This window comes from Mustela putorius, unplaced genomic scaffold (genome assembly GCF_011764305.1).
Source record: "Mustela putorius furo isolate JIRA1106 unplaced genomic scaffold, ASM1176430v1.1 tig00000421_pilon_pilon_pilon, whole genome shotgun sequence".
NCBI classification, from domain to species: Eukaryota; Metazoa; Chordata; class Mammalia; order Carnivora; family Mustelidae; genus Mustela; species Mustela putorius.
In genome coordinates, this window is record NW_025421375.1 from 6,359,662 (window position 1) to 6,381,210 (window position 21,549).

General features: G+C 44.1%; 1 protein-coding gene across 3 annotated transcripts in view; it reads left to right on the plus strand.

Annotated features, from left to right (window-relative positions):
• The window catches only part of ADAMTSL1 (ADAMTS like 1), an 899,097-nt gene that overhangs the window by 755,562 nt on the left and 121,986 nt on the right, over window positions 1-21,549 (plus strand). For all 3 annotated transcript variants that reach the window (XM_013063102.2, XM_004765700.3, XM_004765701.3), the window contains 3 exons: window positions 13,356-13,535; window positions 19,141-19,294; window positions 20,195-21,320. In XM_013063102.2, the coding sequence (XP_012918556.1) occupies window positions 13,356-13,535; window positions 19,141-19,294; window positions 20,195-21,320 (1,460 nt within the window). The remainder of the gene's footprint in view (window positions 1-13,355; window positions 13,536-19,140; window positions 19,295-20,194; window positions 21,321-21,549) is intronic.

Here is a 21,549-nt window from a genome sequence, read left to right on the forward strand (position 1 = left end):
TGACTTTTTTTCCTTCACTTTTTAGAACACATCTCTATACATGATTTCTTTGGGTCCTATTGCCACCACCACTACCGCCATGCCCAGTATCCACATTTAATACAGTGGATTTCCAAAAAGTCCATTATTCTTCCATTTTCCGCTTCTTAGGCCTGTTAAGACACAAATTTTTTTGAAAACTTTTTCTACTTTCTTCTTTTAGGGAGAGGCCCTTTGGAGTTGAGTCAGATTTAAGTCCATTTTTCAGATCAGGAAACTAATAGAAAACAGCCCTTTGAAGTCCATCCAGTGAGCTACTAACTACACTTTATTAAGATCTTTCAAAAGTATCTTCTTTACACGTAATACATAGTAATTGTGAAATATATTCTAACATAACAAGAAATAAGGAACATAGAAAGTGAAAGTCACCAGTGATTCTGTCCTCTAGAGAAATCCCCCATAGGCATGTAGTGTATAGGATCTGTTTTTAGGAGTCCTTGGTCATTTTTAGGCATCTTTCTAAACCTAGAAAAAACAACAGACTGTTCTTACATGATTTCCTAGAATACTACTTCTTTAGTTAAGCTTTGTTAGATAAAATCAGCTAACATTGATCACTTGGTAAAGGAAAGGAAGTCCTTGTTTATGCCATATGGTGAAATAAGTCAGAAGTAACCTGGGGAGCTCCAAGGTGATTGGCCATTGTCTTAGGACCCCCCTTAAGTAAAAAGACACCAGCTGTTGACCTTCCATTTGCCTGATTAGCCCTCTGGTTCCTTGGTAGTCCTTCTTAGAACAAGGGAACCTGTTGCGCATTCATGTGCTCTTTTTTTTTTTTTTTAATTTATTTTCAACATAACAGTATTCATTGTCTTTTGCACCACACCCTGTGCTCTATGCAATCCTACCCTCTCCAATACCCACCACCTGGTTCCCCCAACCTCCCACCCCTTTTCTATTTGGATTTACTAGAGGATAGTGCTGAGGTCTCTAATCCTTCCACACCCACCTTAAGCCTTTCTTCATATGAAAGAAAAACAGATGTAGTGTCAACTTTCATTCAAAGGATGACATAATAACGTGATGAACATTAACTTTTGAGGGGAGAAACTCCTTCTCCTTGCTCTTTGAATACTAGACTACCACTGACTTCATGTGTACACTTTTCTTCCTGGGGGAAAAAAAAAAGCACAAATTCCATGAATTGTCATTTTCCAGGAAAAAAGTACAATGTCCTTTGTCTTTTGTAGAGCATTTGCCTGACAACTGGCAAGTGGCCAATAGTCACCCATTCTGCAGGTCTGGAGAGGACTAGCATGCAGTCCAGGTACATATGTTAAAATTTTATTTTAAGAAACAAGTAGAAGGGAAACAAAAATCTAATTCTAGCTTTTGCTTAGGGGGCCTTCTTTATTTCAGTTCAGTGACTTAATGCTGCATCCCTTGTTTTTTTTCCTCTGGCTTTGTGTAAACGACTCATTTATCTTTATCAATTTTGCTTTAATACCCTGTTGGTCTGTGTTTAGTTTTGAAACATAGTGCATAGGTGTCCTGAATCTTCTCTAACTTATTAAATACACCCATCACCATCATCATCATCATCATCATCATCATCGCCTTTGGTGTTGGCTATGTGTTGCTTTATATACACCACACAAGGGATCATATCCTGCTGGTGTGTTACAGCACCATGATTGAGAACCACTGTGATACACACCATAAGTCCATCTGAGACACTTTGATCATGACAGTATTCTGCTAGGGAATTTTTCAGTTACATTCCATTGCCATATAGTAAAGCCAGATGCCTTAGTCAAGACCTTCATCCCTCAGCACATCTGCTCCTGCCCATCTCCTACCATGCTTCTTCCACCCCTGTTTGTACATTCCTGTTTTCCCATGCTTCCCCTGCCCACAGGCAGTTCACCCCCCTCTGCTTGTCCAACTGGGTGGGAGTCCCACCTTCTCTACCAGGGCTCCTCTGCTCTTCTCCTGCACGGAAGTGACATGATGTTCATGGTCAGTGCTGCTCATTGACCAGTCACATACTACCTTCGCTGGATGGGCACTTTCCTGTGACTTCTGAGTTAGACCATAAGGTTGATGGGACAGAGACCAAGTGTCAGCATAGAGCTTAGCGCTGAAAACTTCCATGGCAAAACTGCAGTCTATTTGTTGAGCATTTACCCATTTCAGGACCCTTTCTCTCTTTTTTATAAGATTTTATTTATTTATTTGACAAAGAGATCACAAGTTAGGTAGAGAGGCAGGTGGGGGTAGGGGAAGCAGGCTCCCTGCTGAGCAGAGAGCCCGATTCGGGACTCAATCCCAGAACCCTGATATAACCTGAGCAAGAGGCAGAGGCTTAAGCCACTGAGCCACCCAGGGGCCCTAGGACCTTCTCTTTTTCATAAGAGCAGCACTTACTGTGTTTCAAGCACAGTTCTAGGCACTTTATAGATTTAACTCATTGAATCCTCATTATCCTTTGTGACCATTACTACTGTCTTCCCCATTCCACAGATGAGTGGGTGTAGAGACCTGTGACGTTAGCATGAATTCCAACTTTATATAGTGTATATAGTGGAACTCTTTCTACTGTTCTCACATTTTCTTTTCTAATCCCTAAAGCAACCCTTCAAGGAAACAAGGCTCAGAGAGGCTGTCCTTGTCCTGGGTCACATAGCCAAAAAACAAGCAAAGGGGTCTTGTAGGCTCCAAAACCCCTTCTCTTCTCCACTGTGCAATTCAACTGTCCTGAGACCTCTTTACCATCTTCTCCAAAGTATTAAATTGTGACAAAATCTGACACCAGTCTAAAAGCCAGCAATTTACATTAAAAGTCACTATTTGTTGCCTTATCCAGGGCAGTTAATCTGTAGAAGTTTTTGTTGCTGCTATAACAAATTATCACACATTTAGTGGCTTACTACAATGTGAATTTACTATCTTACAGCTTTGGAGGTCAGAAGTCTGAAATCAGTTTCACTTTGCTAAAATCAAGGGGTTGGCAGGCCCACATTCCTTCCAGAGGCTCTAGGGGAGAATCCATTACCTTGTCTCTTCCAGCTTCTAGAGTCTGCTTGCTTCCTTGGCTCATGCCCCTCTTCCAACTTCAAAGCACTTCACTCCAACCTCTGATTCTGTCCTTTCTCTCTGATTCTGCCCTCCTTCTTCCCTCTTATCAGGACCATTATGATGACACTGAGCCCACCTGGATAATTCAGGCAACCTCTCCATCTTCAAAAGCCTTAATCACATCTGCTAAGTTGCTTTTATGATGTAAAATAACATTTTCACAGGTTCCAGAGATGAGGACACAGATATCATTGCTCAGCCTACTATGGTCTGTACTTAGATTACGGACTGACCAAGCATTAATTTCTATTGGCACAAGATCCTTGAGATTAAAATCTGCCTCCAACTATCACTCTGCTCACCGCTTTCTGTGAGCTTCATATGCCTCAGTCTTTCTTTATTAATTTTTATTCTAAAAAAAAAAATGAAAAGAGAAAAGAGATAGATGCTTGAAGGGTTAATTGAAATGAATTAGGGAGTCCACTCTGAAGCATAATTTATATTTCTCTATATTACACATGTTTTATGATCATGATTGTGTCCACCCAACTGTGCACACATATTGCACACATCTGTGCAGAAACTGAAACAATCACCATGGCCCCTGTTTTCTCCCTTCCTTAAAACTGTGATTATGCGGTCATTTCCCTATAATTTTTTTTTAAATCAGGGTTACAATACAAAATGCCTACAGTGTAGCTATATAAAAAGATATATGTGAGAAGAGTCCCTGCTGGCTAAATGAAGAAAAAAGAGGAATTTTAATGACAACTACAAATGCTTGAGAATTCATTTTTTTCATTTTTTAGATTAAAGCACACACACACAGAAAAGAATGATTTTGGTCTGGATTTGAGGGCTGAAGCCTGGCAGAAAAAATCAATTGAGTCATCAGTTTTGTTACATTCCAGTGACTAAAATATAAATCCTCATAATTTAGAAACCATGCTTATTTAACATGTTGTTTCCAGGAGGAAAAAAAACCTATTAAGATGTTTGTCTCATTTTTGGTAGTTGTTTTATAAGAAAATGGACCCTTGATCCTTTAGAACCAACAATAAATGTAAGCAAAACAGAGATCAGAAGTAAAATTTCATATGTGCAGTGTTTTCATTTTTATTTATTTAGCAGAACATTCTTTGTAATAATTGCCCTGGATTTTAATGGTTGTGCTGTCCCATGCTTCATATAGTAACAGAATATTAAACCCAGAAGATAAACTGTATTTCTAGGCAATTCTAATCTACAGAATGGTTGGGGTAGAAATTTTGTCCTTTAATCATTTTGAGTGAGATTCCAGTCCTTGTTTTCTTTATTTCTCTGAGCCCTAATCACCGTTTCTCAGTTTGACCTCTGTTGTATACCAAGCACTGTCTCTCGAACCTCTCAGTCTCGCATATCACAAAATTACCTCAAATTCTAAAGGTCTAACACCAAGCTACCCACCACCTTTGCAGGAGACCCAGTCTTCCTTCCTGGGTCATACCACCTTCTAGAATGTTCTCTAGCCCATTCCTGTGGTTCCAGTCCTCACAGTGAACCAAACCATTACAAACAGCCTTTTACTTGTGTCGCCCTCATTGTTTTATTTCTCATCCATTGTGCCCCAAGCTGGTATCAATGGTTCTTTACTACACGCCCTCTGTTGAGCCTTTAAAATATTAACATGTGCTGAGGGCCCCCAAATAGATGGTATGGAGTGTTATTTAGACTCAGTGGACTGGGAGGCCTTTCTCTGTGGTGCACCTGTTAATATCTCACAGGGCAGTACTCTCTATAACCCATCAGCCTTCGTTACCTGAATCAATTTCTACAAACTGGATCATGTTACCCCTACTTTAAAATCCTTAATGACACCCTATGGTCTTAAGATTTTGTCCGGATATGCCCAAGACCCTTCAGTTTGCCCCTCATGGCGTAGGACACCCCTACCTCTGTAGAGCCTTCCCTGATTTTCCATAAAGACTTAGTTGCCTCTCCTTCGTATTCCCTCTTTTGTAAAACTGATCACATTCGATAATTTTCCCCCTCACTAGACTGCAACTATCTGAGGCTTAGTAACCAGTTTTTAGTCATCTTAAACTCCCAACACCTAATAGGGTACCTGGCCCTCAGCAAGTAAGTGTTTGATGAAACAATGAATGAGTGAATGAAGAAAGGAATGCAATGAGTTAAAAACTACAAACTGAACATGTTATGTTGAAACTAGAAAGCTGACCTTAGGAATAACATAAATGTCACTTTGTGTTGGGCTCAATAATATGACTTGAGTGACCAAGGAAATGAACTCAGCATTCAGTAAATGAAGCCACCCAGATGAAACCAAAGGTGTCAAGACAGGCAGAATCTTTTAGTGTGTTGATCATGGGAGAGTCTTTTAAAAACACAAGGCACTTAGGCTGCTATAATTGTGTATAGAAACATAACTTTTAGGGGCACCTGGGTGACTTGGTTGGTTAAGCAACCAACTCTTGGTTTGGCTCAGGTCATGATCTCAGGATCATAAGATTAAGCCCAATGTGGGGCTCCACACTTAGCACGGAGTCTGCCTGGGACTCCCTCTCCCTCTGCCCCTCCCCTCTCAAGATAAATGAATCATTAAAAAAGAGTTACATTCCTTTTTTTTTTTTTAAGATTTTATTTATTTATTTGACAGACAGAGATCACAAGTAGGGAGAGAGGTAGGCAGAGAGAGAGATGGGGAAGCAGGCTCCCTGAGGAGCAGAGAGCTCAATGTGGGGCTCAAGCCCAGGACCCTGAGATCATGACCTGAACCGAAACGAAGGCAGAAGCTTAACCCACTGAGCCACACAGGAGCCCAAGAAATTAAACTTTTAAGTGCTCCCCTTATTGTAAATTTTTTACTTTCTTATAAAAGTAATGAATCTATGACCTTATTATCATAAAACACATATTATGGCAAAGATAAGCAACAAAATACTGTTTTTTGTTATTTATTCAATTTATGGCACATATTTAAAAATAATACCCCTTACTAGAGCTCTACCTCTTATACCACAATTTCATTTTAAGTGATTCATAAAGGCAAACATTTTTCATTTAGTTTTATTAAATTTCTCTTGATGTTCTCTTTAAAATTTTCTTCTTTGCCTCCTGCTTCCCACTTCAGAACTATCAGCCTTGTCAGACAATCTCAACCTGTTCACAAAGTTGTCACAGACTTTGGAAACTTTATTATTTGAAATTTTATCTATGGTTTTTAAGAATTTCTAACAATGCCTTTTCAACAATGTAAACCCACAAAGAAAACTTTTTTTTTATTAACATATAGTGTATTATTTATTTCAGGGGTACAGGTCTGTGATTCATCAGTCTTACACAATTCACAGCACTCACTATAGCACATACCCTCCCCAGTATCCATTCCCTGCCACCCTATCCTTCCCACCCTGTCTCCTCCAGCAACCCTCAGTTTGTTTCCTGAGATTAAGAGTCTCTTATGGTTTGTCTCCCTCTCTGGTTTCATCTTGTTTCATTTTTCCCTCTTTTCCCCTATGATCCTCCATCTTGTTTCTCAAATTCCTCTATCTGTGAGCTCATATGATAATTATCTTTCTCTGATTGACTTATTTCACTTAGCATAATACCCTCTAGTTCCATCCACGTCATTGCAAACGGCAAGATTTTGTGGGTTTTGATGGCTGCATAGTATTCCATTGTGTATATACACCACATCTTCTTCATCCATTCATCTGTTAATGAACATCTGGGCTCTTTCCATAGTTTAGCTATTGTGGACATTGTTGCTATAAACAGAGAGGTGCAGGTGCCCCTTCGGATCACTACATTTGTATCTTTGGGGCAAATACCCAGTAGCGCAGTTGTTGAGGAACCTCTGTACTGGTTTCCAAAGTGGCTGCACCAGTTTGCATTCCCACCAATAGTGTAGAAGGGTTCCCCTTTCTCCAAGGAAACTTTCTGAGCAAAGATGAAACAAATGTTTAAGAGCAAATTCCCTGATAATATTAACTTATCTAGAGAGTTGTCTACCATACCTGGAGGGTCACAGCACCCAGCAGCACCCACATGGCATCTGGCTAAAACCCACTGCCAACTTACTTAGAAGAAGCTTCTGGTTAATGATAAGACAGCTTGATAAAAGGTGGATGTTCAGCCCATCAGCTGGATGTTTGTGTCACATCTTTTAAACATCTGGGGGATTTGGGGATCTTTTGTTCATCCAATCATCAATTCAACAAGCATTTATGAAGTGCATGCTCTTTGCCAGATGCTACACTAGACACTGGGGAATAGAAAGAGGAGTGCATTCCCTTTCATCAAAAGATGCATAATCCCGTGTGTGAGCAGGGAGGCGCTGCGGGGCAGAGCTTGGTTCACAGGCATATAAACAACTGGCCCTTATAGGAGAAATGCAGTACCCTTTCTCGGGTTAAGGCAGGGTGGGAGGTGACTCATTCTGTGAGCCTTTGAATGGGGCCTTCAAAGATGTCTTAAAAGTTTCCAGATAGCAAAGAGGCAAAGGACACAGCTCACAAAATGAACAAGGTGACCAAAGGCCTAGGCAGAGAAGGGATCTGTATGCCAGGGAAGGGTGCATTATTCCCATGGCAGGCCAGCAAGGAACAGGGGCTTGGCAGCTCAGCACAGGTTGGGCTCAAGCATGAGCATTCTCCTAGGCATTCTCAAGGAGTCTGAGCCTTACACCCTGGGTACTAAGAATTTCCCAGAAGTTTTCTGTGTAGTTCAAATTCCCAACAATAAGCTGATTTTCCTTACATTTTCTTATAGCTGTCTTGTCACCATATGGTCACAGACTCATGCATGGCAGTGAGGGGACTCCCCTGAGGATCTGTCCCTTAAACCAGGTCCTATCTACCCAGGGATGACCTGGCTAGGTTCTGTTTCATGAATGGTCACCCCCCCTTGGCACAATCATATTACAGCACCACCCTTTAAATAAGACCAGTGGTTTTCCTCATCCATTTCCTCAGTTTGAAAGAGAGAGAAGATTAATCTGCATTTTTCCTTATTGCCACATTCGCTGAGAGAATTAGATGAGAGAGCTCTTCTTATGAGGCTCCTTGTTTGTTTGGGGAGCAATTTATTCAAATTGAAAGGAAGCCCATGTGTCTTCTTAGATATTTAGAAAAAAGAAAAATTCAGCCATTAAGCATTGAAGAGATCTGTAGTCCTACAAACCCAACATATTAGTGAAGTGCCGAAAATGTCAGTCACCAGGTAACAGAAACTTTAAGAGCACATTCTCTATGCCTCCACAGACTCAACAGGACTCATGGGGGATTTGATTGTGAGTTATAATCAAAGGATTAGAAGAAAAGTGGTTTGATGCGATTTGGAGGCTTAGGGGATAATGATTTTATGAATCAGCTATGATTTCTCTCAAAGAAAAATATATTGCATTTCCACTACAGTGTAAATGTATTTATATCCACCCCACCTAAATGTCATTTTCCTCCAGGATCAGTTATAAAATGAGCTACTGTTTAGCTCACACCCTGAACAGTTTTTTACTAGGAAAAAGAAATTGTTAATTTTAAAAGAAAAAAAAATTAGAGAAGGCGTGGAAGAAAACTAGAGCTAGAGACATCCGATCTTAAGGTCTCTTACTTGAGAGGTAACACTCTCACACTGGGGGGAAGTTTTGAATGCAATTCTCAAACACTAATATAAGCAATGAAAGAATCCAAATGCTCTTCTTCATAGAGTTAACAGGATAATGGATGATAATTTCCAGAGGGATAAGAGCTATGTAAAGAGCTATTTAAAAATAAAAAATAATAAATAAACAAAAGGATAATAAATAAACAAAATGAACAAAAGGAGGCTAATAGAATAGAGACTACTTTGGCTACCCTAGTCTAGGAGGTTAAGAATGGGTTCTCCAAGCAGGTAAGAATGAAATTAAATCTGAATCATTAGAAACACTCAGCCATGAAGATGTAAGAGGAGGGTGGGCCAGGTGTGAGAAGAGCAAGTGCAAAGGCCCTGTGGGAGAAACAACACACACACACACACACACACACACACACACACACACAACCAGTGTGGCTGAAATATGCAGAGAAAGGGGAGACGTGTACAAGATAAGATTGCAGAGGTGTGTCAGGTTCTGCTTGCTCACTCCTAGAACCGAGAACCTAGAATCATGCTTGGTATTGAATAAATTTCTGTCAAATGAATGAATGAAGTTAAAATTTAAGTAAAAGAGTCTCAAAATTCCTTCAGGGCAGAGACAAGAACATGTAAGTGCTTTGCTGGTCAGGGTTCCAGGAGTTTGGATTTTATTCTAATCACAAGGGAAAGTCATCAAAGGCTGTTAAACATAGGAATTAGATGATCTGGTAAATGCTTTGAAAACATCATTCTTGCTACTGTGTGGAGAATGGACTATAGATATGTTGAATGTTTTCCATTGCTCTGGTAGATCCACTCTACCTTCCCCACCTGTGTCTCAGGAGGCTGACCATATAGACTCAACCAATGGCATTTTCAGCAGGCTGTCAGGAGAGAGGCTGTCTTCAGACGGAGTACACCATCCATATCCCGCTAGGACCTAACCGAGAAAACTAGAGACTGGTTAGGAAGCTCTGTAGTCGTCTAAGCAAGAGCTGATGATATCTTAATTTCTTATATGTTGTGGAGGTAAATCTTATTGATTTTGAGGGACATCTGAATGTATTTGCTCATGAATTGACTATCAGGGAAGAGGTGGTGAGAAAAAGGAAACTCTCAAGACCTTCCCTACGTTTCTGTCTTGCCTATGGCACCATCCAATAGAGGGGAAAGACAGAGGAGGGCAGATCTGGGGCAAGGATGGAAGGGCAAGTTCAAAAGTTCCATTTCGGACGTATTTGGGTCAAGATGCCTGTTTGTATTTAAGTGGACATGTCGAGTAGGCGGAGGGGAGAAGTTGGAGCTTGAGATTCAAATTTTTGACTCGCCAGCATAAACTTTGTTTTTTCCAGACTGTTACAATTTGAGCAAAATTACATTAAGTTCGTGGAAAAATTTTAATAATTCATAGAATGGAAAGAATTGCAGAGCATGGTTAGTTGTATAATGATAAAGGAGTCCCAAAGAAGGGCTGAATGCTGAAGGTCATAATTAATACGATGATAGAATAACTGGGTGGTTGGAAGTGAGGATTCAATAAAAATAAAGGGAGGCTGGACCTCAGAAGTCATGCAGGAGACTACGAAAACAAATGTAAACCCTTCGCTGTCTGTCCAACAAGAAGGCATATTTTAAGTCAATGGAACTCTTACCCACTAATTGAATTTCCCCCAACCTCCAACTTCAATTCCACAAATATTTATTGAGGATTTACATTCATAGAAAACACTGTGTTAGGCAGTGTGGGTACAAAATGCATTGCAGAAGTAAAATGCTTTGAGATTTTGTTGAACTGCTACTAAACAAGAACTAAAATTAAGGTTTGCTTCTGCCATCAGTGACAAGGCCAGGGAACCACTGAAATCAGTCAGAGAGGCTAAAGGCCTGGCCCACTCATGGCTTGAATCATTAGCTCTGAGGCTGTAGATGTGTCCTTAATTATAAACATCAGAGTCCTTGCGTTCCTTTGGATCACTACATGTGTATCTTTGGGGTAAATACCCAGTAGTGCCATTGCTAGGTCATAGGGTCTACTTTCAACTTTTTTTTTTTTTTTAAGATTTTATTTATTTGACAGAGAGAGACACAGCAAGAGAGGGAGCACAAGCAGGGGGACTGGGAGAGGGAGAAGCAGGCTTTCTGCCTAGCAGGAAGCCCGACTCGGGGCTTGATCCCAGGACCCTGGGATCATTACCTGAGCTGAAGGCAGATGCTTAACCGACTGAGCCACCCAGGCGCCCCTACTTTCAGCTTTTTGAGGAACCTCCATGCTGTTTTCCAGAGTGGCTGTACCAGCTTGCATTCCCATCAGTGGTGTAAAAGGGTTCCCCTTTCTCCACATCCTCACCAGCATCTGTCATTTCCTGACTAGTTAATTTTAGCCATTCTGGCTCGTGTGAGGTGGTATCTCATTGTGGTTTAGATTTGTATTTCCCTGATGCGGAGTCATGTGGAGCCCTTTTTCATGTGTCTGTTGGCCATTTGGATAGAAACTTTTTACATTTTAAATCCAAATAAAGGCTGCTCACCACTGGTTTGAATGGTCGGAAGACTCTAGGATTAAAAGCCCTAACTAGACAAAGTTGACAGTTTTTTTAACTTCATCATCTAGTAGTTCCGTGACCTCAAGCCAGGCACAATGGCAGACAAAGGGCAGGTTTGCATGAGCGGCATCCAAATAACTACCAGTTCTAACAGAGGCTTTCCTGGGTTGTACGGCCACTCCATGTTTATTTTATGCCCATTGGAAATGGTGGAGGGGTGGAGAGATAGTTCATCCGGAGAGTTGGTTCTCAAAACTGGTTGCACAGAATTACTTGGGAGATATGTTATTTTTTAATTTAAAAATCTGATGCATGGGGCCCACCTCCCAGAGTTTCTGATTTAATGGTTCTGAGATGGGATCCCTCTAAGCTTCAGTACTTTTGAAAAGCTCCCAAGTGATTTTAAAGTGCATCCAGGGTTGGGACCACTAAGAGAGGGTGACAGCTGGGCCACAGCACCATTCTGACTATATTCAGTGTATCACCAGCCTAACCTTGACTGTGAGCACAAATCCTACTTGCATTTCCAAGTACAGTTTACTGAACACAGACACCCCACCACAGTGCACACGCGCGTGCGTGCACGCGCGCACAGACACACACACACACACATTCTGAGAGGCCAGTGCCGCAGCAGGAGCTGCTCCTTCAGCAAAAACCCTCAGGTTTGTTTATCCAGGCCAACCTCCCACTGAGCCTAAGGGCAGCAGGTGGAAGCAAAAGGAGTATTCTGGAAGAAAGCAGAGTACTCCCTAGAATGTTGCCAGTAAAGCATCCCCAGCACAGAGCAGTCCTCAGTTCCTGAACTAAAAATAACAAAAAGATCCAACTAAAAATGACAGAAAACCCAAAGTCACAATGGCTTAAATAAGGGAAAAAAATATTGCCTCCTCCAAAAGTATTGCCCAGACCATCCAGGGTCTGTGTGGTGACTTCACAATCAGGAAGCTAGGCTCCTTACATCTGCCTATCATTCTCCAAGACGGGAGGTTAAATTTTAGGCCTCATGTTCACCTTCCAGCCAACAAGAAGGAGAACAGGAAAGGGGAAATGTTACCCTCATTTTAGGGTCATCTTCCTGAAAGGGCAAACCACCCTGTCGTGAATATCTCATTGGCCAAGCCCCGAAAGGCCGAGTGCACCTCCACAGGACATCAACAAATATAGTTTGTATGCTGGGAAGTCTGTGCCCAGCTAGAATATGGGGGCTCCTTTGTTACTGCAAGGGAGTGGCCTACTGGGACAAGAGCCAGCAGTCTCGGCCTGAGAGCGCCCCCCTTTCCCTCATGCGGTGGGACTGTAACTATTAAATGACATGTAAACAATGTATTTGACTGGGGTCCCACTGAAATCCACTGACCTAAGACTATTTTCCTGTATCCTGAATTCCAATGGCTCTTGCTCCCTCCCATTGCCCTGAGAAATCACCAGTCCTGCAAGAAGAGTGTTCCAGGGGGGTCCTTCAGGAAACCAGGGTAGAATGGATGCTTACACTTAGAAAGGCCTGCCCTCCGTGTAGATTAATTCTTGCAGATTTACACCAATGGCAGGAGATCTCTCCTGTTCCTTGTGGAAGCTGCACAGATTACTTTCACTGAGTTGTAAATACGTTTAACACTCTATTATACTAACCCTTCAGACCAGCTGTCTTGGGGGGCTGCAAATCATAGTTGAGGGACAACTTTTTTTTTTTTTTAAGATTTTATTTATTTATTTGAGAGAGAGACAGTGAGAGAGAGCATGAGCGAGGAGAAGGTCAGAGAGAGAAGCAGACTCCCATGGAGCTGAGAGCCCAATGAGGGACTCGATCCCGGGACTCCGGGATCATGACCTGAGCCGAAGGCAGTCGTCCAACCAACTGAGCCACTCAGGCGTCCCGGGACAACGTTTTATGATTCAAAGGCCCTGGAAATTCCTGGATGCTCTAGTGAAATACTTGAAATTAAGACTGGAAGGAGTAGCTCTTGTTGCCAAATTCATTTCCGGGAAAAGAAGCAACATCCTTGGGGTCGGTTCTTGGTTTATCTTCTTCTGTTGTTTTGTCCCACTCTTGACACAGCCAAGGCTAAGGTAAGGATTGGCTGTCACCCACATACCACTGCCCTAGGTTCAGTTGATTTTCTCTTCCTTCCCCAGTGTTCTAGGACCTGCGGAGGGGGCACCCAGAAGCGTGAGGTTCTTTGCAAACAGCGCATGGCTGACGGCAGCTTCCTGGAGCTTCCTGAGACCTTCTGTTCAACCTCGAAACTGGCCTCCCAGCAGGCCTGCAAGAAAGACGACTGTCCCAGCGAGTGGCTCCTCTCTGACTGGACAGAGGTAGGTATGCTCCTCAGAAGGAGAGGATGGACGACACCAAAGGAAGAAAAGAAGGCACCACAAACTTACACAAGCAGAAGATGAGAGCAGAACGAGACAATCCACCTAACATGATGGAGAGGTATTTTTGTAACCAGGTACACCACAACGTGTATAACCTGCTATTAACTAGGCTGCAGGGACCTGAGGTAAGTTGCCAGCCCTTCCATAACAATCAGAAGCATGGAGCTGTAAACCGGCTCCTCATGGGACAAAACCAGGCCTTGTTTGGCTCAGAATATTTTTCAGAAGACCCCGTTATCCTACCCTTATCCGCACACCCACCTTCCTGACCTCCCGGCACCTCCTCCCCCCAGATGTTTTTAGTCTCTTTTCAGGAAAGGCAAAGCCTCTCTGATTATTCCCTTCCAAGTTACTGGACAATAAGGAACATGATTTATTAAGAAAAGAAGGCCAGGGAAATTCTGTGTCTTTACTGTCCGTTTCTTGGCTGCAAGATGTTAACAACTCCCCAGCAAGAGAACATGATTTCCCCTGTTGTTTGCATTTGGGGGGATGATTACATCACCTTCCACCGTTCCTGACTTGTCTCTTAAGTTAGGGATATACCCCCAACTGACCTACTTTTCTAGATAATTCCTATTCGAACACTAGCATAAAATAAGTCATTTACACCCAGCTCCAACTTGTTTTCAACCCCTACACTCCTGCTGGGAATTGCCTACAGCTCCCCCAGCTTCATAGGCCTGTGTGTCTCCCAGAAGGAAGCCCCCCCAAAAGTATTGCCTCATAAGCCGATTTAGCCAAGGACAGAATCACCAGGCCTGAAGTGAAAAATCTTTGTGTCAAAACCAGATTCAAGACCCTGCCCTCTCTTGCACTGAACCGTTTGGATTGGGCTTGCTAATCCCATTCCCTTCTTCATACGGTTGTGTGTGCGTGTGTGCTGTATGTATACAATGGCATGGGACTGCTGTGGGTCAAAACCTTCGCAGGGACCCTTGCTTCCACAGGAGGCCAAGCTGCCCCTGAAAATTAAAAATGCTACCTTTTCCAGCATGGGTTCTTAGAATTCTTGCCCCTTATTTTATCAACTCATACAGAGTTCATTCAGATGGTGTCTACTAAGGGCATTGCGAGGGTGAGTTAACCTGCATCACCATAGGTTTTGTAATTTGGCAGTAAAATTTCCTTCTGGTGGTGTCTCACTCCAAATGTCTCAGAACGGAAGTAGGTATGATTATTTTTCTTAAATTTTAGAAATAATTTTCTTTCAGCACAATAAGGGATTAAGGCATGTAAAATCAGCATGTTCGTGTGCACATGCACGTGTGTGCATGAACATGTTAGTGTCAGTTTTTCCGTGGAATGTTGATTTGGGTGGGGTATGGTACTATCTAGGAAAAATCTAACAAAACAACAGTGCAGGAAAGTGTACTGGTGTAGTTGCCAAGTGAGTGACTCTGGAGGAAGACTTCTTCCCAGGGCCATATTTTAAAACATGTCCTTCCACTAAGTCTTTCAGTGATGCTGGCCACGAGTGAGATGCTGAGGAAGGGACTTGTGGGTATTATAATTGTCCTCCCCTGTTCCTGGAGTTTGTGGCCTCTGAGCACATGGGACACAGAGAATTCAGGCCTAAAATTTTTTTAGTCCTGTAGATTTGAAGCAGGGACACTTGTGATTAGGCACTAAGAAAAGGAGACTGCCAAATTGAGGTCCTCTGGGGCCCATTAAGTATCACAGACCTTTAGAACAGTGTCATGTGTGCTTAGGAGTTAGACTCACAGGAGCGCCTGGGTGGTTCAGTCGGTTAGGCATCCAACTCTTGACTTTGACTCAGGTTGTGCTCAGAGTCGCGAGGGTCGTGAGATGGAGCCCCACATTGAGCTCTGCACTGGGCGTGGAGTCTGCTGAAGATTCTCCCTCCCTCTCCTTCTGCCCCTCCCCCATCGCTTGTGCACCCTCGTGCTCTCTTGCTCTCTCTCTCTCAAAAAAAGATTACAAAAGGAGTTAAGCAAACTTAGATTCCAATCCTGACTCTGCCACTTACTGGCTCTATAACCTCAGGCTCACTATTTAACCTTTCTAGGCCTCAGTTTGTGTATGTGAATACTGGAGATAATAATGTCTGCTCATATCGTTCTTGGGAGGCTTCAGTTAAATGATGCATGTAGACTACCTTGTGCCTAGTAAAAGTGAGCCCTGTTATTGTTATGATTCTCTTCCACCCCTGCTCATTGTCAGGAGGAGAGGAAATAAAAGACAGTACTTCCCTTGACCAGCTGGACCCAGGGTCATGGCCCAGGCTTCCCGCAGGCTTTATCATTCTTTCTAGGAAGAGGAAATTACACTTTGGGAAGTAGGACAGCTTTAGCCCTTCTCAGTGGAATATTCTTAAGTGCTGGGTTATCTGGGTTGATGAATGGAAATTCCAAACATTGGGGAGGAGCTAGGAATGGTAGGAAGTAGGAAGTAATCACCAATTCACTGGGATTTAACTCAAGCTGGTGCCATACAAATGAGCTCTGGGGGGTGTTCATGGAGCTCCCATTGGCCCTGTCATCCCAACAGCCCTTGCCTTGGCCTCTCACTGAGATGAAACACACATTCCACATCCCCCACTCCCAAGGCTCCCCTAGGAGAAAGGAAGACCTGGATGATCTATGGGTGTTTTTCATCCTCAGCTATCTGGGCTCAATCTTACAGTTACTGCACAGAATCCCCCAGAGACAGAATTAAGCCAAAATTTTAGACACTTCAAATAAAATTACTTTCAGATTCTATTCTGAGACGAAAGTTCTTACTTCTTTAAAAGAATTCCTTGCATCTTTTGAAATAGTTGGCTATTACATATTTTTAAATCATACTTTTATGAAAGTCATTTCTCCCAAAAAATATAAAAGAAATTAACATCAGAATAGTCAGTTTTAGAGACAGAAGGAACTTAGAAGATTCTATAGCCTGGTTGTTCTTTTAAAAATTAAAGCCACCAGACCCTTTTTTCAAATGAAATGTTTCTATGAAGCCAAGAATCTAAAACAGATAAAATCAGAGCTGCTTTGGTTGAAGTGTGGGTTAGGATCCCAGATCTCCAAGGGTTAGATCTCCAGATCAACTGAAAAGCCCCTGAATCGTTTCCTCAACACAGAACAGGCTTTAAAAATCCCTACTTTTACTTAGTTTTATTTTAGAGATATGAAAATCAAGCCTCAAGAAAGAACTAGACTTGATCAAAATCATAAACTGATCTTGACACATAGTCTATTTTTCTGGTTGGTAATACTGAACTTACCATGCTTTTTTTTTTTTTTTAAAGATTTTATTTATTATTTGACAGAGAGACAGCAGGAGAGGGAACACAAACAGGGAGAGTAGGAGATGGAGAAGATGAGCAGGGAGCCCGAAGCAGCACTCCATCCCAGGACCTTGGGATCATGACCTGAGCTGAAGGCAGACACCTAATGACTGAGCCACCCCGATGGCCTGACGCTTTTTAATTTTCAAGGCTCTTTGCCTCCATCCCACCTGATCCTGGGATTTGGTACTGGCATTTACAGTCATATAAGGGGTGGATGGAATCTGGAATCCACAATCATTAGGAAACAAAAGCAATGGGTTTCTTACCTCCATTTTTTGCATCTAAAATATCTCCCAGGGTGCTGTGTATCAGAGCTTAGTTCATGTCAGTGGGTTAGCATATAAAACTTGAAAATGTAATATTTTTTGGTTTTAGTGTCATTTTTCAAGTTAACGTGGCACCCTGCCATGACCCCAGTTCAGGTCTTTATCATCTCGAGCCTGGACTACCGTGGCAGCCTCCTTAACTGACATCCCCGCCTACCATACATCTCCTACTCCCTTCTCTCCCGGACACCGTTGCCAGATTAACCTTCTCAAAACACCTCTTTCATCATTTCACTCCTCCCTCCAATGGCTCCTCACTGCCTTGTGGACCAATTCCAAGCCTCCTGTCTGAAAATTAAAAGTCTCCAACGTCTGGCCCCAAACTACTTCATGAGCTCCTGACACTCTCGAATTGTTCCCTCTCTTCAGTCCAACTGGTTTAGCTCTGCCCCCCGCCCCAAGCCTGCCTTGGATTTTTGCACTGAACACTTCGAACTTCATTCTGGATATTCCCCTATCTCTCATGATTATCCCCAGTTTCTCCACACATGCAGACTACCCATCTTCAAAACCTAGGTCAGGAAATCACTAGAGCACCGTCAGCATTCAACCATCATTAGAATGAATCTTGTAATACTCGTCTTGTACTTTTATATTTCTACTAAATTTTTGTATTACTATCTAATTTTTTGAACCACTTTATTGAGGTGTAAATAACATATGATTAAACTCCACTTCACATGATGATTTCAAGGTTTATCTGTTTACCACATATCCAGAAGAACAACATTCCTTTTATGGTAGAATAACATTCCCATATATAGACCATATTTTTGTTTATCCATTCACCAGTCAGCACACATTTGAGTGGGTCCCACTTTTTTGTCTCTGTTGAACATTCGCATACAGTTTTTGGATGGATGTTTGCACTTCTCTCCAGGAGATACCCTGCAAGTGAAATTGCTCGGTCATGGGGTAAATTCATGTTTTTGTTCATAAGAAACTATCAGGCTGTTTCCAAGAGGGCTATACTACTTTATGTTGCCACTAGCAATATAGGAAGCTTCTAATTTCTCACATTTACATATATAATAACATTTGTTACTGTCTCTTTTTATTATGGCCATTCCAGGGAATATGAAGTGGTATCTTGTTGTAGTTTTGATTTCTCTCTCCCTCACGTGGTATTTCAGTTTAACAATGCATTTGGATATCCCCCCCCACCTCATTATGAGATGACAGCTCCTTGAGGTTACAGACCACTTTGCACAATTTTTTCCATACTATCTAGCACCCTACCTCAGACAAAGTAAATGTAGAACAGTTATCTGATGCTTGACATTAAAGTATTACATTTGTGAAGGAAGGAGGAAAAAATTCACCAGTGTCACCGCTGTGGGTGAACTTTCAAATATATTATCTCATTTAATTCCCAACCTTGCAAGCTTAGTGTAAGAAGTGGAAACAGACTCTGAGTTGCCAACTGGTAAATCACTAAACTGGGATTGCAACAGACTCTATGACTCTGTAACTCTAAAGCCCAGGCCACATAAATAAAAAGAGTTTCTGGGTGCCCGGATGGCTCAGTGGGTTAAGCCACTGCCTTCGGCTCAGGTCATGATCTCAGGGTCCTGGGATCAAGTCCCACATCGGGCTCTCTGCTCAGCAGGGGGCCTGCTTCCCTTCCTCTCTCTCTCTGCCTGCCTCTCTGCCTACTTGTGATCTCTATCAAATAAATAAATAAAATCTTTTAAAAAAAAAAAAAGAGTTTCTACAGGAAACTTTCGAGTAGAAAAATCTTAGAATGTGTTTACAATATGGACATTTGGGTCTTCCCACCATGCTACATAATTAATAGTGACTGTTGATTTTCCAGGCAACTTTTCTCACATTCTGGTGAGTTTGGGAGTCCATACCAGAACCCAGTAGCCTCCAGTTCCCCGCATTTACATGCAGGTGGTCCTTCTTTCCTCCCCAGTGTTCCACGAGCTGTGGCGAAGGCACGCAGACTCGAAGCGCCATTTGCCGGAAGGTGCTGAAAACCGGGCTTTCGGCTATCGTCAATTCCTCCCTGTGCCCTCCCCTGCCCTTCTCTTCAGCCATCAGGCCCTGTATGCTGGCCACCTGTGCACGTGAGTATGTCAGAGCTCTTGGGAATGGGGGGAGACCAGACCCACCCAGAAGCAATTGTGGCCACGCAGTAGCCTTCCCTAAACCCCAGACCGGTGCGAGATCATCAGGCAGGAGAGCCCAAGGAGGGCAGCAGGCTGGTGAGCTCAGCTGGAGATGGAAAAGGAATCTTAATTACACGTGGCCAGGCCGAATTCTCTTCTCGGCTGGAAAAACAGTTTGCAGGGGGTAGAGCAAAGTTCACTTGCTGGCATAGAGAGATCTGGAAGCTGGAGTCAGCATATTACTAATGAAGCCTAGTGTTGTCCACTCTGGGGTTTTTAAAATGCTCTAAACAGATTTGTTCTGTTTAATATTAATCCCTAGAGTTGTAACACCTCTGGGCTCCCGTCCCCCAGCACTAGGGCCCTGGTGCTCTGCAGAACCCACAGGGGAAAGGTGGAAAGGGAGAGATTCTCCTTCCCTTTGTCCTCTGCCTCTTTTTATGATGCTTGCTTGCTTGCTTTTTCTTTTTCTTTGTTTTTTTTTTTCCAATCCTTATAATGGGAGGAACTGCCTTTCCCCTGACATCCTCTCCACCCCCATCTAGAACCTGCATCTCAGCTTCTAGGGGTAGAAAGCCCCAGCAGGGCCAAGGCAGGTTACCCCACTGCACTGTATTAGTTGGAGTATTGCTTTGCTGAGCCTTGATGGGCCTCAGCTGGTAGCTACTTCCTCCCGGGAAAGCCATATGGCAGTAAATGAAAGCCCCCGCCAGAATAAACTCAAGCTGCTTCTTCCTCTCTCTCTGTCTTCGCCCTCTCCGTTCCCCCTCTCTTGTCCCCGTGTTCACCCTCCTTGTCCTCTGCCGTCCCTTCTCTTTCTCTGGCCGTCTGGCTTTCCTTCCATCCCCTTTGTTGCAGGGCCGGGGCGGCCATCCACCAAGCACAGTCCTCACATTGCGGCCGCCAGGAAGATCTACATCCAGACCCGGCGACAGAGGAAGCTGCACTTTGTCGTGGGGGGGTTCGCCTACCTGCTCCCCAAGACGGCAGTGGTGCTGCGCTGCCCCACGCGGCGCTTCCGAAAGCCCCTGATCACATGGGAGAAAGACGGCCAGCACCTCATCAGCTCGGCGCATGTCACCGTGGCCCCCTTCGGCTACCTGAAGATCCACCGCCTCAAGCCCTCGGATGCGGGCATCTACACCTGCTCAGCGGGACCCGCCCGCGAGCAGTTTGTCATTAAGCTCCTCGGAGGCAACCGGAAGCTGGTGGCCCGGCCGCTGAGCCTGCGGGGCGAGGAGGAGGCCCCTGCGGTAAGGAAGGCCGGCCCGAAGGAGGCCCTGCAGACCCACAAACACCAGAACGGCATCTTCTCTAACGGCAGCAAGGCCGAGAAGCGGGGCCCCGCCGGCGACCTAGGGAGCCGCTACGACGACCTTGTCTCCCGGCTGCTGGAGCAGGGGGGCTGGCCCGGGGAGCTCCTCGCCTCGTGGGAGGTGCAGGACTCCACGGAAAGGAACACATCCTCCGAGGAGGACCAGAACGCGGAGCAGGCCCTCTGGCACCTGCCCTTCACTATGGTGGCCGAGCAGAGGCGCCTGGACGACATCCTCAGGAACCTCTCCCAGCAGCCCGAGGAGCTTCGAGACGTCTACGGCAAGCACCTGGTGGCCCAGCTGGCCCAGGAGATCTTCCGCAGCCACATGGAGCACCAGGACGTGCTGCTCAAGCCTTCGGAGCGGCGGATGCCCCCCGTGGCCATCTCCCCTCATAAGCACGTGTCTGGCTTCAGCAGCTCGCTCCGGACCTCGGCTGCCGGGGAGGCTGCGGGTGGCTCTCGCCGGCCCCACCGCAAGCCCACCATCTTGCGGAAGATCTCAGCTGCCCAGCAGCTCTCGGCCTCCGAGGTGGTCACCCACCTCGGGCAGACTGTGGCCCTGGCCAGCGGCACGCTGAGCGTGCTTTTGCACTGTGAGGCCATAGGCAACCCGAGGCCTACCATCAGCTGGGCCAGGAATGGAGAAGAGGTGCAATTCAGTGACAGGTGAGCCTTGCAGCAACCCGGTGTGTGTTTGGGGGTGGGGGGTTTGGTAAAGAGCTGCATCTCGTCTAAGGTGTTTGATTCACTCTTCCTCCAAGGTGGTTCCAAGGGTAGGGCTGAGGGCCCTGGGCCTCAGGGATGGCATCCTGGGTTTCAAGTCCTCTTTTAGTACCAATAGGACTGCTGGAGCGGAAGGTATTTAATTTCTCTAAACAGTATGCTGTCCTCTTTA